General features: G+C 30.2%; 1 protein-coding gene across 3 annotated transcripts in view; it reads right to left on the bottom strand.

Annotated features, from left to right (window-relative positions):
• Positions 1–18,889, bottom strand: part of LOC107443175 (uncharacterized) — a 34,606-nt gene that overhangs the window by 14,521 nt on the left and 1,196 nt on the right. For 2 of the 3 annotated variants that reach the window (XM_021145080.3, XM_021145083.3), the window contains exons 3-9: positions 15,436–15,539; positions 13,076–13,228; positions 10,816–10,918; positions 8,702–8,821; positions 4,699–4,813; positions 1,425–1,496; positions 1,124–1,268 (exon numbers count right to left, since the gene is read on the bottom strand). In XM_021145080.3, the coding sequence (XP_021000739.2) occupies positions 1,124–1,268; positions 1,425–1,496; positions 4,699–4,813; positions 8,702–8,821; positions 10,816–10,918; positions 13,076–13,228; positions 15,436–15,539 (812 nt within the window). The remainder of the gene's footprint in view (positions 1–1,123; positions 1,269–1,424; positions 1,497–4,698; positions 4,814–8,701; positions 8,822–10,815; positions 10,919–13,075; positions 13,229–15,435; positions 15,540–18,889) is intronic. The other variant, XM_071183125.1, reaches the window with a different exon arrangement.

The following is an 18,889-nucleotide window of genomic DNA, read 5'->3' as shown; positions in this document are numbered from 1 at the left end:
AAAATATATTTTTATATTACTTAGATCAAAATAAGTGAAAAATATTATACGTAGCATTTTAATAATTCACGTTTATAAAATAAGGTAAGAAACACTGGTGTCTTTGTCTGCATTAAAGGTAATTTTCCCAATATGGACAATTTCCAAACAATAATTTTTAAAATTTGCATTTTAATATAAGAGAAACAGATGATCATCACTGAAATTTTTTTAATTCAAAAAATCAGGCACGGATAGGCTGGTTGGTTAAGCATTGTTCTCATGTTCAACAGAACGGGAATTCAAATCCAGCCTGCCGAAGAATCCCTTGGTATTAAATGGTGTCAGTAACACGTTAAATCTGCCAGAGTCACAAAGTCCTCCAAGTTCTCATAACAATGCAATACCGCATACTGATCTAAGTGTTCTAGTCTTCTGGATAGGGTTCAAAATTACAAGGTAACCGAAAAGTCAAAATTTAAGTCGGCTGTTCAATGACAGTTGTAAAAAATTAAAAAAAATTTACAAAATCATGTATTGAGACATTTTTGAATATGAAGGACAATTTTTTTTCTTTTTTTAGATTTTATATTTTAGTGCAAATATCATTCTGATAATCTAACAGATTGTTTTTTGTAATTAAAAAACACGGTATTTCTATTTTCACTATTTTTTCAATATATATATAGATATATATATGTTGTTAATATGCAAATAAAATCTTATTTTTCTCAGTTAAGTTGCGCAATGTAATACAACAACTTCCCGATAGAGGATATCGATATATATTTATTGAAGAAGCTAACTGGTTGTTGGTTGATTCAGATGTATAGCACTGTGTGTGCAAAATATTGTTTCCGCATATTATGTTTTAATAAATACTTTATTTGCCGGCATTGGCCTCTGTATTATTCAACCAAATAACAATATAAAAGAGACAACTGTGCTAAAGGGTTAAGGAGTGAACTAAGATATTGATAATTTAGAAACTTCACCTTAAAACAATTTTTTTAGCATTCGAATCTATTTGTTTGACTATTAATTAAATGATTCAAAACTTTAAATGTCCCTTTCTAAATTTGAAATAAAAATGAGTAAATTATATTAAAATTTTATGATAAAGTTGAATTTTAAAAATACAAACCTCTAAGCGCATATCAAATGAATACAAATATTGTTCATTTAAACACAGAATTGACTGAGGGTGAGATCCAAAACTGCATTGTGCTAAATTAATTTTACCAAATGGAAACTGGTATTCATGCTTGTATAAAGACCATTGACACTCACTGAAAAATAGATTTAAAACTTATCAATTTCCAATATTCAAGTAATAATATATTATAAAATAGGCCTTGATTACTATTCAAATTTACTTATAATTTTTATTGAAAGTGATTATAATTTTTATTAAGAGAGTGAAAAGCGAAGAAATTATTTTTTACTTTTCTTCTGTGTTTCTAAACTCTAGATTTCCTTCCTCATGTATGACAATAAAATCAGATGGGCAGTAAGGACTAAAAAAAAAAGAAGAAGAAATTAATTTAAAAATTTAATTCTAAAATATATTGAATGCATACATCAAGTGATTTATACATGTTTTAAAGACATGATTAAACATAAGTTACCACAAAATTATTTTACAAGTATACTAGTTTGAACATAATACTAATTACACCTACATAGGAGTAAACAAATATGAAGTTTGCCTAATGTGATAACATATGAAGAGTTTATTCAGGATGGCCACTCAAATCNGTTACCACAAAATTATACAGAGTGCTGTTAATAAGAATTTATTAGAAAATTTATCACAAACTTCTACAGAATTCAAAGAGGTAACATTAAACTACATAAAATTTCTACAGGCTAAAACAATGCAGACAGAAGCAGTTTTATTCAGGGTTGCAAGAAACCCACCTGCCCAATAAAACCCGCCCGGGTTTTACTGGGTATAACCCACTCTGAAAAACCCGGTAAAACCCACCCTAAAGTGTGTTTTACTGGGTTTTTCTAAGATTGATTTCTTTTTTCATCCCCTGTTATATGAAAGAGCTATTCTATTGAAATATATATGAAATCTAGCCTTAAAAAAATTAACCTACAGTGAAGAAACTAATTGTGTTGGAGACTGGAGAGNCCTTTTTCCACCAGAATCTTTCCTAAATTGCACAGTCTCATAGCGGTCAAAGGTTTCTACATTCGTGTAGCAACCATGGGAAAATTTTATGTGGGATTCTAGTTTAAAAGAGCTGTAATGGAGCAAATTTTGATGCAAGCAAAGTATCGCTAAGTTGATGATATTTCAGCTGTTTGGAGGTACATTTCCGCCTTAAAAAGTGGGTATAATGGATGAAATAAGAAAAAATTTAAATTAAGAAAATTAGTAAATAATTTAAATTAGTGAAATTTAAAAAAAATTATCAAAGAAAAAATTTCCAGATTTTCTTTAAAATTCCCTGATTTTTTCCAGGCTTTAATCCAAATTTCCCTGATATTTCCAGGTTTTTTCCAGTATAAAAAAATTCCCTGATAATTCCAGGTTTTCAAGGTTTTCCAGGTGGGTGGCCACCCTGTTATTGTGAAATAATAATAAGCCACAAAAAATATGGGAATGTGCAAATGCACTAAAATAATTAAACTTAATAAATGAACAAAATTTTTAAATAGCTTTGAGTATTATTAAACATATTAAGCCATTCACATCCTATAAAACTCAAAACAGTTCTAAAAGTCTGATTTGTATTCAACAAATGTATATGCATGAAATTTTAAATCAAAATAAAATTTCAATATTTATTATTTCTTTATAAAAATCATAGGCCATATTGTAACATAATTGCTGTTTTAAATTTTTCAACTAAACTTTAAAATCAAGTTTTTAAAAAAATAAAAATCCAAGTTTCACTTTGATATTTTTTTATTATCAATAAATTAAAATACAGAGTGCTGTTAATAAGAATTTACTAGAAAATTTATCACAAACTTCTACAGAATTCAAAGAGGTAACATTAAACTACATAAAATTTCTACATGCTAAAACAATGCAGACAGAAGCAGTTTTATTATTAATTATGATTAGATGAAAAATTATCGATAAAAGATTTAATAAAGTTAATGTCGCAAAAATTGATGCAATGAAGGTACAAATAAAAAAAAATAATTTTCGATAGACTATTTTCTTTTTTACCATATTGATATGTTCAAGATACTTTTTGTGATTTTTTCTCAAAGCATCAATTCACTTGGATACAGAAAGCATAAAAAACTATTTATTAAATAATTCCTTTATGGTGATTTTTTTATTTTTTCGATACATTTGTGGTTATGAACTTTCTCAAACCACCGACTCTTTATATTGACAAGTTCCTTTTCTGCCATTTTGATACATAAAGCATCAATGACTCTTTATTGACTAGTTCTTTTCCTGCCATTTTGATACATAAAGCATCAATGACTCTTTATTGCAAGTTCCCTTTTTACATTTTTGATACATAAAGCATGAATGACTCTTTATTGACTAGTTCCCTTTTAGCATTTTTGATACATAAAGCATCAATGACTCTTTATTGACTAGTTCCTTTTTTCCATTTTTGATACATAAAGCATCAATGACCCTTTATTGACAGATTCTTCTCTGCCATTTTGGTATACTCAAAATACTTTCGTGGTTATGAACTTTCTCAAAGCATTAATGTGAGGAGAAACTAATGTGAATTAAACTAACATGAATTAAACTAACATGAGCCATCGAATAATGAAATGAAACTAAATTGCCAAAATAAACTATTTATTAAATACTTTAAAACAAAAACATACCCAGAACATACTTGAACTTCTAAAATAGCTGGGAAAAGGAATTCAACGATTGAATTCTAAGGTAAACACGCAATCGCTAATCCAGCTGACAAGCACACAAAATATTCCAGTTAGCAAGAGTTTCAGAGCGCATGTCTTACAAAGCAACAAATAATAAATAAAAAAAATATTTCATCTACGTTATTGTTCAATTATTGTTAAATTATTCATCTACGGCAGAACAATCAATAATATTGATTAGGATACGTAAAACATCAATAACTCGATTGACTAGTTCCGCTTTTGCCATTTTGATAAGTTTATGATCCTTTTGTGGTTATTTTCTTTTACAAAGCATCAATGCAATGGAAATACATAAACATCAGTTACTTTTTTATTGGCTAATTTCTTTCTTTGCCCTTTTGATAAGTTCAAGATACTTTAGCGGCCATTGTCTTTGTCAATAAAGAAGTATTTATAAAAACAAACTTTCAATAAAAGTTAATAATTTAATTAAAATTTCGTAAAAACGGTACCTGGTTTACAAGATCAAACACGGAACTTTACAAAGCATATAAAGAACCTGACGTCATTAAATTTATCAAAATTCAAAGAATTAAATGGGCAGGCCACATTATAAGAATGGAGGATAGCAGGACAACCAAAAAAGTTTTCTGTGCCAGGCCAACAGGTACAAGAAAAAGAGGATGACCAAATCTAAGATTTTTAAACTGCCTTGAAAAGGACCTACAAATTTTAAAGATAATTAACTGGAGAACCTTGGCTAAGGGAAGAATGTCTTGGTATAGGCTTGTTGAGAAGGCCAAGGCCCATCCTGGGCTGTCGTGCCAATGAGAAGAAGAATTTCATTAAAATAAAAAAGAGAGTGAAACGTTTCAGTATAATGAATACTTTTCTTACCTAGAAGAAATACTCCCTAATTTTTGTCCCTCAATAATTCTTGAAACTTTAATATCATGAAGATCATTAAAATCTACAAAATGACAAGACTTTTTTTGACGTACAAAACAATAACCTGAAATAAAAAATCTTATTAATAAAGTACAGAAAAGGAATTTTTATTAATAAAATTTAGAAAATAAAGTTGAAAATTTATTAAAAAGATCTAAAAAAAAAAATGCAAAGCATACTTGCCAACATTATAATCTGCATGATCTTATAATTCAGAGATAGTGTTTTACTCGCCATAGTGTTATACTGAAAATGTTATTCGAGAACATTTTTACACAAAATTAAGAACTATCTGTTACTAAATTGTAAAATACACTAGTCAATTTTGTATAGATTTTTTAAAAATTTTTTAGTTTGAAACCGATAACAGAAAACACATTTTTAAATCTTGACCAACTATTGTATTATACAATAATACGACACTAATAGGTAGATTGAGCATCTAAATTCGGCACTGCAAGCAGCAATACCTTGACTTCTCTGGCTTGTGTGTCGGAGCAAGACACAACTACAGGTTGAAGTTGCGCACCTGCATTGTTGCCATCATTAGTAGCTACAGCATATACAGTACCCGACGCTAATAAAATCACCGGATAATAAAATCAGCCGCTTTATAAAATCAAATTAGCAAGAACCAAATCGTTACAATATTAATATATGTTAAAAACACCCTTTAATAAAATCAATGCTGCCGCTTTTTAAAATCAAAATTTTGACTACATAATAAATCAAAAGTGCAATATTTCAGTTTATTTTGTTCTTATTTATAAAATTTTATTTTTTCGAAGTTTATAGATTTTTTTAGAAGAAGCAACAGTTACTCACAAACCTGTGAAACAAGTGTGGTTAGCACTTTCCGGTGATATACATAGTGTAACAGTTAAGGAAAAATGTGGGTGGTAAGCGGCGAGTTCATAGAAATCAATTTATCAATGTCAATTCCTTGACTTGAATGAAGTTTGGAGAAACCTATCTCACTCAACAGGGGGTCGAAGGGTTTGAATTCTTGTCTTACTTTTTATTGAATGAACTATAGAAGGAAGAGAAGTTTCTTTTGTTATCTATCTTAACAGAGAACATAAATAGATTTCCAAAAACACTCTGAGCGCATGTTCCATATTATTTAAGCCATCTGAGTAAATTATAGTTAGAGTTAGAGCACATATCATTTTTAAGTTCGTTTGGGGTTAAATTTTATCAGCATGCCGAAAAGGAAGGATTTGAGTCTTAAAGATAAATTCGAAGTGTTGCAAAACTATGATAAGCTTCCTAAATGTAGTCAAAGTGAAGCTTCAATTAAATTAGGGATTACCCAAACTGCTCTTTTCAACATTCTGAAACAAAGGATTAATATTTCCGAGGAAATAAAAAAGAATGGAAATCTGTAAAGAAAGCATAAGCGTGAAGGAAAATCGGAGGAACTTTGCTAACTTATTTGGTGATTCTGATTTAAAAGCTACAGATGGGTGGCTAACCCGGTGGAACGAAGCCAACAACATTGTCTATCGTAAATTGCATGGTGAAACGCAAGATGCTGATTTTAGCTCTGCCGCTGATTGGGTAAATGACGTGTGGCCAACACTCATCAAAGACTATGAACCAGAGCAAATTTTTAACACAGATGAAACAGGATTATTTTTCCGAGCACTTTATGAACACACACTGCTGTTTAAAAATGAATCGACTGGTGGATGTAAAAAAATAAAGGAAAGACTAACCGTGCTGCTAACATGCAACACGACAGGAACTGTGAGGAAAAAAAAACNAATTTTCAACACAGATGAAACAGGATTATTTTTCCGAGCACTTCCTGAACACACACTGCTGTTTAAAAATGAATCGACTGGTGGATGTAAAAAAATAAAGGAAAGACTAACCGTGTTGCTAACATGCAACATGACAGGAACTGTGAGAGAAAAAAAACCTTTAGTGATAGGAAAGAGTTTAAAACCTCAATGTTTTAAAGGAGTAAAACACCTGCCCACCAGTTATGCCAACAGCTATAACACATGGATGACATCCAGCATCTTCACAAAGTTTCTTCTTGAATGGGACAAGGAGCTGAAAAATGAAAAGGTCGTCTATCTTTTAGACAATTGTTCTGCGCACCCAGCTGATGAGGACTTATGTTTGAAAAATTTTAATTAGTGTTTTTGCCACCCAACACTACAGCTATTATTCAACCCCTTGATCAGGGAATCATAAGATCATTCAAGTTTCATTACAGAAAAATGTTTGTTCAAAAAATCATTAGTGACATAGACTGTGACAGTTCTTCTGAACTCTTAACTGCAAACAAACTATCGAAATCCCTTACCATTTTGGAATCAATGCATTTGATTCGTAACTAATGGGACATTGTTTCAACCCAAACAATATCAAATTGCTTTAAAAAGTGTGGATTAAGCACTGGCGATGGAGCTGATAACTGTTCCGAAGAAATGCTCAGCAATAAAGAAAATGAAATGGACGAGAATTTTTCATGTTATGTAGATATTGACGATAACCTACAAACATCAGGAGAAAAATCTGATTCTGAAATTGTTACTGACATCAAAAATTGCAAAGTTATTTCCAATCATGAAATGGAGGAATCAGACTCAGAAGATGAAATAAACTTATCAGTGCCATCTTCAACGGAAGTCAGAAAAGCATTTAATGTATTGCGGCAAGCTTTAGAACAAAGAGGAGGAAATATCGAAAACTATAAAAACTTCTATAAACTCTCAAATGATGCTGAAAAGTAATTTTAAATACTGTAACTCAAGCAATCATTGATCGTTTTTTTTTTTTTGCATAAGTTTAGTAAATTTTATCTTATGTAGGTTTTTACTTTATTAAAATAATCAAATTAGTTAAATAAAGCATTAATGTTGTCATTATTTTAGCTTTCAAAGCGTGTGCATTTAGAATATATCGTAAAAATGTGATTTTTTCTCTCTCCAAATGTTCAATCGCCTCTTAATAAAATCAAAAGAGCATAAAATGAAAGTGTTTTAAATAAAAGGTGGGCACTGTATTTGTTTCTGAAGAGATTCAACAATGGAAGCATTTTTAACGTCTGCTATTTTTGATACAATAGCAGCAGTTTTTGTTCGTCCTACATCATATTTCTTTACCTCCTTATTTCCAGATGCAAAAGACTTGGTAACGTTCTCCCTTTTACACATTCTGCTAAATCTTTCTCTCTATGTGCGTATATTATAATTTATATCGCTTTTACCGCCATGTGCAATTTTAAAATCTAGCTCACAAAAACGCACAATGCTGCGATTTGTTGGACTTAATTACGCAAGGAAAGCTTTTAGAATAAGATTCAAAAAATATGATTGTAAACTTGAAGGAGGCATTGTTCCAAATACCTTCGGGGTACTGAGAGAGTTAATTTTGACATTTAATCTGGCCTCTCTCTCAATAGAAAAGGTTTGCTTTATGGCTTCCGAGGCCAGTACCCCAGGAAGACGCTGGCTTAGGTGGTCATATTTTTATTTTCTTTATTGCTATATCGATGAATTTCAAGTTGCATTTTTACCATGCAGATGATAGAATATCGACAAGAAAAATAGAGCTACAACATTAAAAGCATTTTTGCACGAAAAAGGTGGAGAAAAATTACTGTAAAAATGTAATCTTAAATAAGATTACAATTGGAAAAATTTTTGTTCAATTTTACTGGAAATGGGGACTTATAAATTATTATTTAGATCTTACAAGTGAGAAATTATTAGCTTTCCTTAAAAAAAGAATCGCTTTACTGTTCGAATTATTTTGGATTTTTTATGGGTGAAAAAAAACTATATTAAACAACAGTCTCTGACACATTGTGGAAATATTTAATTTACTTAATTTTAAGAGATAAAATCTTCGCAAGTTGCATTAATGGAACTAGTATTTAGTCACAGAATAATCGGCAATAGATAGTTTAAGTAATGAGAATATAAAATTATTTTACCATCAACAGAACATGAAATTTGTAATATATAACCATGATGAAGCTTAGGAGAATTTTCTTCTAAGGAAACAGCCTGGAAATGCTTATTAAGTACATCAGCTTCATCTAATGTGGTAATACCTGGAAAGTAATCTTTATTACAAATAAATAAAATTTAGGACAAAGATGACAAATAATATTAAATTTCTTTACTTTAAAAAATATAAAACATTTAAAATTTACTAACTTCACAATTTGCAAACTTTTACAAACTGCAATATTTGGGTTGGATTTAACAGGTTTGCCACTTAAATCTGGAGAGAAAAAAATCCCTGTGTTTTCCCTGCATATATTATACACAATATATAAAGAGGAAACACAAAGTCACTGTGCAAATGCATGAGCTATATTAGGATAAATACTAGTTTTAATTGATCGAAAACTTAGAGAAATAAAGAACAGTTCAACCTACATAAAAAAATAATAATACAGCACATTTTAAGCACTCAAAATATATGTTTAAGTATTTTAAAAAAATATTATAATCATGTGCACTAACAAAAAGCTTTTTCTTCCCATTGTTGAAATTTCTTCATATATATATTAACAAAATGAAAAATAATTTTCAAAGAATTTACATCATCATGATAAAATGACTAGTTTCGGACAAAGAACTCTTTTCTTGATTATATTAGCCACCATAAAAACAATTTATGCACACTTTTAGATACATTCAATATTGAGTGGCTCATTCTATTTTTTAAATTAATTTACTTAATAATGTAAAAACATTTAATTCAAATTTATAATTAATTCAACTATTATTTAAAGAGGCTATTGAACCTATTTTTCAGATTTAAATAAAAGTTATTTATAAAAGCATATTCAATAAAACATTAACAAGATTAATATTATTGATCATACCGAATGATAGTTTACCGATGAAATTAACAAGAGAAATGAATAATTTTTTTTTTTTTTGCTATTAGGGAAAATAATAGGCTATGTTTAGTTGGTCCCTGTGATTAGCAAAAACTCAAGAGATTTTTTGGTTTGATTTCAGAGAGCAAAAAAGGAAGTCAGAAATTGAGAATGTCTTGCAAAATGCATCAGAGTTGCACATGAGAGTGCAAGAATCCTTCCCACTGAATCCAGCTCAGTACACACACATGTGGCTCAAGAAGTATTTCAACAAAGATGAAAAATGAGTGGTGGTCCAACGGTACGTCAAAATCCATTATGTTCGAAAATCAATTCGAAAATCAATGTGAAACCCAAGCTTTTTGCATAATTTGTAGCAAAAATCGACATGGTAAAGAAAAAACATCTTATTTTAGAAAAGGGAAAATTAAGCACTTTTTAAGAACACCCAAGGAAAAAAGCTCCCTTAAGAGCTTTTAAAGAACGAAAATATAAAAACTAGCGTAAAAATACACCTTTGGAAAAAGTGTGGATAATCATATTACTCTAAATTAAAAAACTGTGAATATATATAATGGCGTTGCAGAGTGGAAGGATTAAAATCGGTCTTAGGCAGGGTAGAAGGGTACAACATTTATTTATTAGACAGAAAACGCAGGGTTGCCACAGAAAAAAATGAACAAAATAGTTGCTCTTAGTAGCCTAAAGCATGAAAATAGTCATTAACATAAATATTTTGTTAATGACTTAATTGTCATATACCATCATCCATTCAGTCAAGTTGGTGGCAGATATGATAATTTTCATATAAATGTTTATATAATATATATATATATATAAATAGTTGCATTTTAGTCGCCTGTGGCAACCCTGAAAACATTTATCAAAGTGGTCACAAAATGTTGTGCTCTTCAATATAAGTTAGTAAACTCATAAAATGTTTCATTTTAGGGAATAATTGAAATCTTCGCAATTGTAATTGGTTTATCAAACAGCTTGCGCGATTCCCACAAAGAGCAAAGGGGAAAATGTCTCACTTTTAATTAATGCATACTTGAGCTAAAAATAGATTAAAGGACAGGATGTGAGCTTAAAAGTGTGAGAGAGTGTTTCGTTTTGAATAATAAATTAAGTAAAGGATTTACAGAAAAGGAATAACATAAACAAGATTAATTAAAGCTTTTTATGTTACATATATATGAAAAAAATTTAACCAAGCCTGTTAAGCTTCTCTCCTCTTGGATGAAGCAAAACATGATGACCATCTTCCAAACTTGAAGTAGCCAAAGATCCACCAATGTATGATACATTAACATCCTAAAATAAAAGATAGTAATATCACAATGAATTTAAAACAATAAATAAAAATTAAAATTAAGTACAACACATCTATCTCATAAAACAGAATCAACAGTAGAATATCAACTAAAAGGTATGAATTGAAATAATAAGGAATAATTTATTGAATTATTTTTAAAAAGATGAAAATTTCTTTAATCAAAATTCCTAAACCAAATGTAAAATGCTAAAACAGAACTTTTTATCAAAGCACGCCAACTCTATAAAGTATGCAGAGTTAAAGAAAAAAATAAAAGAAAATCAGGGAGATTTACAAAATTTTTAAAATATAAAAATTAAGTTTAGTTTATTCTTCCCAGTTAAGTTAAGATCTTCTCTGTGTCGAAGAAAATGAGATTTTATTCACCACTTTTAATAACCTTAACAGTTTTTCAACAAATATGCAGGTTATATGCAAATATGCAGGAAGACACACTGAAACTATTGAAAAAAAAGAAAGTTTTTCAGCACAAATATACAAGCAACAACAAACGTGTTAATGATGCAAGAAAAAGCCTAATTGTTCAGGTAATTTATAAATAGATATAAGTAACTAAATTACATTTTAGAAATAACTAGTAGGGGAGAGTTGGATAAAACGGGATAGTCGGACAAAACGGGATATCTCGCCTAGGGACTAGACTATTGCAGCTATATAGCGGACGACGACAGAAACTTCTTATTTGACTGTGATTATATCATTTTCAGTGCGTACCGTCTCGAGATCACTAATTGATAGAAAGTTGTAGATCTCGGAACTTTTTTACTCCATTTTTTTGCCACTTTCCACAGTTACGTGTGTTGTTTTTCACATTGTACTGCCTATATATATAGGATTACAATTCCGGTGAGTATTACATTTAATGAAGCATTTATTAAAGAGTATTCTCATGTCTAGTCAATCTAATTTTTCTTTCACGTTTAGGCAGCAGCCATGTTCGCTTTGAAAAGTGTCTGAGTCTGACAAAACGGGATACTTATGAGTTGGATAAAACGGGATAGAGTTTTTTTATATCCCGTTTTATCCACCTATTTATTTGTTGGCCTAATACTTTTACTATATTATTATTACTATATTGAAAGAAAGGTAAAAAAGGCTCGTACAAATACATTGNAATTTTTTCAAGAATTTTTATGAAAACATTTATGCATTTATCTTATTCTTTTATATTTCATTTGTATATATTTATACATGTATTTCCATTATCAAAATGTCATAAAACTCAAAACATGTTATATATAGCATATAAATTGTAGATATGCAAATTTCTTGTATCGTGACAAAGTCACTGGGGGGATACTCTGTAGCGATTCCCTTCTGGGAAATCTATTTTTAGACCAAACCCCCAAATTGTGCCTCTTCAGCCTACCCTGAGAGGCCGGGATTAAGGATATCCAGACCATTCCAGTGAGTATCCCCTCAGCGAGCGGTCGCACACAAACTTGTTACACTTGTTACTTGTTACGTTTTAATAAATTTATATTAAGTTTTAAATCGTCATCCTTGTTCTCACCACATATTGGAGTCCTCATTAATTAGTGATTAGAGGAAATAAATTTACACCTTGAAATCCTCTAAATTGTCATCAGAACACAAAAACTTCATTACTCCAATAATTATATAAATGGTCTACAATATTTCTCATTTATGATTGATATTAAATGAACTAGAAACGTCTTTTATTATGTTAACTCATTTTTAATAGTAACCAAACAAGCAATTTTTAAAAAAAGTCAAATGTTTTAAAAAAGGAGTTCTGAATACATATGAACTGAAAATTTTAGATTTAAAAAAAAGCTTTTCGTTGCTAACAATGAGGTTCACATTATTATGTATTAGGAATACTTATTTAAATATTCAAGTAAGCAATAAACTCTATTTCAATAGGGATTTTTTTTTAGGAAACTTACTCAATTTAGGGAATTTTGGAAAATGTACAAAAACCAGGAGAATTTTTATCAAACCAGTAGAAACTGGCAGTCTACTGGTAAATCCAATAGAGTTGGTAGCTATGTTATTATAACCTTATCCCTAAAAAAATTATATATTACTTACACTTTGTCAATAAATAAATTAATAGCTCAAGGAAATATCATAAACTAAAAAAAATAAATTTTTTTGAGGAAATTACTTACAGGGGCAGGAAGTCTATCCTTTTCAGAAAAATCCATAGCAAGATGCATCACTGAATCACGAACTGCAACTTTTTTAAATTTGTTTTTGCGTTTCATCTCTTTCAACTTCCTATATGTGCGATTAAATTCTGAGAAGAATTTAGGCTCTTTTTTCTAAAACATAGATTAAAGTAATTAATTTTTTTTTTTTATTTCCAATGGCAGATTACAGACAGTAACAGCATACATAAACATTGAATAAAATTAGGAACAGAAACAAGAGGTGCTGCAACAAAGTCTATTAATCACATGTCTCTAGCTTCCCAATAGCATTCAGTGATAGAATTCTTACAAAGTGCAGAGCAGCGTAGAAGGTGCGCGGAGTTCATGTCCTCACCAGAACCGCAAAGAGTGCATACCGGGGAAGGAATGATACCAAATCTAGACAGATGTTTCCGCAGACAGTCATGACCGGTGGCCAAGTGGAATTCAGCCACAGCTCTTAGTCTTGGGCCATTTAGAAAATTTAGGATGGTAGCCCTTCAAGACTTAGTAGAAGTACAGTCGATAAGTTCTTCATGAGCACAGGTCTTAAAGGTCCTCTTAATAAGCTGTTTGATGGAACAGAAGGGCACAATGTGTGCAGAAGTCTAAATAATTAAGGCCCCCTTTTTTGCTAAGTAATCTGCATTTCCATTACCCGTAATGGGCAGGAACCCACTGGAGAACAATGGTTTTCTTAAGGGATGCTGCGTATTCAAGTTGGAGGCGGCAATTCAAAATGTCTCGAGTTAAGGGATTATTTAAGACTGCAATGGCAAGCAAAGCAGCTCTTGAGTCACATAGGACAACAGCTTCTTTAAAAATATCAATATGACATTGTAACTGGACTAGAGCTATCCGGATTGCAGCTATCTCTCCATCAAAAGCAGATCCCTGTCTCACAGGGGCATAAAAGGAAAAAGCCTCAGAGAAAACTCCGGCACCAGCATTAGGACTGTCTGGTAGGAGGGATCCGTCGGTGTAGATCCGAAGCCACTCTGGCTCAGGGTAGTAAGAGCTCAATACTTCATAAGGCAAGACTTATCTTCACTTTGACATAAATTCAAATTAATTTGGAAATGTTTCAAATTTATTGGATTTTGGGTTGGGACAAGATATTCAGGATCATAATTTATTCCGAGAGTATTTTTCAAGTGTAAAACTCCCTGAAGAAAGCCCCTTTGAGTCTTTAAATTTCTATTTAGGTCCCGGTATTCTAAAGTGAAAAGCAACCAGGGACTCTGATGATCTTTTCCCAGAGAACTATAGCTTTCTCCTGAACTGCAAATTGCAACGGCCTAATATCAGTCGCCAAAAGCATAGCATCAATCGGAGTAGTCTTTACCNATTCTAAAGTGAAAAGCAACCAGGGACTCTGATGATCTTTTCCCAGAGAACTATAGCTTTCTCCTGAACTACAAATTGCAATGGCCTAATATCAGTCGCCAAAAGCATAGCATCAATCGGAGTAGTCTTTAACCCCCCCCCCAGTAATGATACGCAGGGACTAATTTTGAACTNCCCCCCCCCCCCCCCGCCACAACGAGTGGCTCGCAGCAATAAGTCAAAAGGGGACGAAATAATATTACAAAACCATACAAAATACTTTTTCAATGAACTAAAAAAAACTGCAGCCTTTACAAAAAAAAGGGGGGGGGGGCTTCATGATATTACATTAAAATGTCAAAAAAAATGTGTGTGTTTTTATTACATAGAATTTTAAAGTGCAGTAAAAATATATTTGAACTTCATTCTTAGGGCATTATGATGTAACGGACTACTTTCATCAGTTATTAATATTTTTTATTTTTAATGGAATTCGTCAAAGAACTTTGTCAAATTACACTTGAACTTTATTTATTTATTTATTATTATTGTTTTTTGCCATTGTGAAGAAACACAATATATTTTTATTTTACAAATAATGAATTTTTTTAATGAAATTTGACACAAGAAATGGCAAAATATATATATAAAAAAAAAGCAAATTTTTTAAATAATATTCTTTCCGTGTATTAAAAAAAATAAAAAACTACAGCTTTTCTAGAAAAAAAATTTATTTTTCTGATATTATTTTAAAATGTCAAAATAATTTTCTATTAATGAGCAAAATTTTTAAGTTCATTTAAGGGAATTTGACAAAGAAAAATAATTAAAGTTCCAAAGTAAAATAAAAAATTCTTAATAAAGCACAAAACGATACAAAATGTTCTTTCAGAGAACAAAATAAAATTAAAATGTTTTTTTTTTAGATGACTTCGAAGCAGAGAAAAGTTATCGTCAATGAATATAATTTTCCAAAATCAATAAAAATATTTAAACTTGAAAAATATACTTACTGCACCACAACGGTTACGTAAGATTTGAAGAGATAAAGCAAAATTCCTAAACCTCGCTTTAGCTTCATTAATAGGTGCTAAACATTGATCTGTAGTATCTTTCACTAACAAAATAAGAATAATGAATTCTATAGTAATTTAACGATAAAAATTATAAATGCAACAATTTGTAAATGTCTCATATCCTTTTCAGGTAAGAATAACCATATTTTAAATTTATCATTCTATAAAACTTTTAAAATTTATCAAGGTTTTCTTGATTACATTTAAAAGGCAGTGGTTTCACTACAAGGTGAAAACGCGAGAATCTCGAATATTTTATTCTTTTCTCGCATTAAAAAATGATTACCGCGAGAAATTTGCGCATTTTATAAACCAATTTCAAAATTTGCGAATTTTTCGCATTGTGAAAAATATTTCTCATTGTGCCATTTAGATAAAATTCGTTTCACTTTTCTTCCTGGATCTTTCATTATTTTCAACATCTGCCCCATTATCTAAGCTTCCCTATTTACCAGTATTGCTCAGAACCTTTAAGGACAACAGAACACCATCCCTCCGAACCACGGAACCTCTTTCAGAACTCATTTCTCTGCTTACCGTAGGTAAAGTTTTTTCATGTAAGACGTTCAAATTTTTCGCGCATTAATGTAAGATAAAATGGACAAATACCTTGTAAAAGGCAATATCTTCTACTCCGAAACGGACAAATGAAAATGAAACAAATGTGGCTAGAAACGATCAAAACGAAACAAATACACATTTGAGCAACCTAATGAGAATAGCTGATGAAAAAGTAGATGTAGAACATTTTCCATATGATGATGCAGCAAAAATATTCTATGCTTTAAAAATTAGAAGATGTTAAAAATGCATTATAATTAAAGAAATGGTTTTTTCCAAGTATCTTCCTGATTTGTTTTTGTTTTTTTTTTTTTTTAATTTTTAGAAATCTCACTTAACTTTTTGAAATCTCACACTGTTTTTGAGAAAGGGTGAGAAATTCTCACCTATTTTTTTTCTGTGATGAAAACACTGAAAGGTAGACATTTTTCTTCGTAATTCAACAAAAAAAATTTTTTTTTTCAATTTAAAAATAAAAAGCTCAGAAGTAACAGGTCAATTCAATGGTAACATACATCATCAGATAAAATATTTCTGCCCAATTTCAGCTACTAAATAATAAGATACCTTCACAAATTTGCTGTGTAGCAACTTATAAAGCTCTGGAATAAAAACAATGAGAAACATTTGATTCAGGGAAAAATATTTTAATTAATAAAATATGCCGTGATAGACATGACAAAAAACAAACGTGGATACACATAGCATACTGAGAAGTTTAGTTTAGCATTTGAATGTCTTGACAGTAAGACCAACTGCTCTGAAATGGAACATAACTTATGTTCAGAAATTTCAGTTTTACAAAAAGAAAGAAAAACAAAACACAATTTAAAAACGTGAAATTAATAATAAAATTTAAAGGAAGTACCTGTTTTAAAAGATAGTTACAACTAGTGTGATTGATAGGCATGTCAAACACCACTTGAATATTAGAAAAAATATCCTAATTCTTTCCTAATTCTTGAAAAGAAAATTTTGAATTGAACAATCGAGCCATCACTTTAAAATGCTCTCAAATTGCGCCGATTCTATCTGTGTAGTTTATCGCCGATTATTCCTATGGATTTCCAGTTTTAAAATTTTTAATATATTTTTCTCATAGGCAAATTTCAAAACCAAAATTATTCTTTAGTGCACTTTTATTCCAATTCTTTTTTTTTTCCAACTTTTTTTTGACAGTTATTGCTCGGCATTTTAAATCCTCATGTTTTCAATATTATAATGACACTCAAATCTCACATCAAAATGAGCACTTTAATTGCACTGATTCCAGCATAAATCTAAGGGATTTTTTTTATCCATAACTTTGCTATTACAGCAGTTTTCTTCTTGGTTGTAAAAATTCTGATATTTTTAATTTGTATTATTTTTTAATATGCATCGTATTTTAAATATGTAAATTTAATCTTTGTGCTCGTTATTGTTTAAAAAGAAAAAATAAAGAAATAATTATTTTCGATATTTATTGGTTATTGGGGTGATCAGCTTAATAGAAAGTAAAGTGAACTAACAAGTTTTTGCCAAGACGGACTAAAAGTGGAAGACAAAATATGTATAGGCCAACACTGGTTACCTCAGACCAGTATATGACCTAATATATATATAGGTATATGACCTAATATATAGGTATATGACCTAAAATTAAAAATATGTACCTACCTTATTTTGAGCTATAATGTTAGTTTTATTTAAAATCATTTTAGACAACATGGAATTTTTTTTTAATCGAAATATTTAATTTACATTACTGAAATTTTTTTATTTATTTACTTCTATTCTATGAAGATTACAGTTTATTGATTCTTTAAATAAAAATTTGCAGTACGTAATAAAATGAAAACTGTTAATTTTTTTCAACAAATCTACTTTTTGATTCAAAGAAATATTTTTTAAAAAAGTTTTAGCACAGTATTCTATTCTTTGGATTCAAATAAATTTTAATATTTAAAAAACATGTAATATTTTTTGTAAATATATTACAGTAGAGAACCTATTATCCGGAACGATCGGGACTATCGCTATTCCGGATAACTGATTTTTCCGGTTTTCTGAATCGCTACAAAAAGCCGTTTTTTTAGTGTTAAACCCAACTAAAAAAAAAAAATATTTAGAAATAATCTTAAAAATAAGAAAAAACGATGAGGTAATACACTAATGATTATTTCTGAAATGATGGTAAGGTAAACATCTTTCAAAAAAGAAAGAAAAATCCTATGAGGAAGAAAAATTTTTTTTTACAAATTGCGGGAAAATTTATCGAATTTCGTTCCGGTTTTTTGGTTTTCCGGTTTTCTGATTTCCGGATAACGGGTTCTGCACTGTACTAAGTTGTCTGATAAAAAGAATTTAGTATCTGAAACAATAAAAAAATTACCATAATTGCAGTCAACATGTCCTAATACTTGAAGTGCAATCTATTATTGGCCAGTCTGTCGTACAAGTAGCCCTTCCCTCAATAAGGTTGTGCACCCTTAGGCAGTGTTTTCACTACAGCGCGAGAATCTCGCATATTTGTTTATTTTCTCGCATTAAAAAATTATTACCGCGAGAAATTCGCACATTCTATAAACCAATTTCAAAATTCGCAAATTTCTCGCATTTTGAAAAAATTTCTCATTTGCGCCATTTAGAATAAAATCCGTTTCACTTTTCTTCCTGGATCTTTTATTATTTTCAACATCTGCCCCATTATCTAGCTTCCCTATTTACCAGTATTGTTCAGAACCTTTAAGAACAACAGAACACCATCCTTCCGAACCACGGAACCTCTTTCAGAACGCATTTCTCTGCAACCACGTGTTTACCGTAAGTAAGGTTTCTTCATGTAAGA

Source organism: Parasteatoda tepidariorum, chromosome 7 (genome assembly GCF_043381705.1).
Source record: "Parasteatoda tepidariorum isolate YZ-2023 chromosome 7, CAS_Ptep_4.0, whole genome shotgun sequence".
NCBI lineage: Eukaryota > Metazoa > Arthropoda > Arachnida > Araneae > Theridiidae > Parasteatoda > Parasteatoda tepidariorum.
The sequence above is the reverse complement of the archived record's forward strand: the minus strand, read 5'-3'. Positions and strand labels throughout refer to the sequence as shown.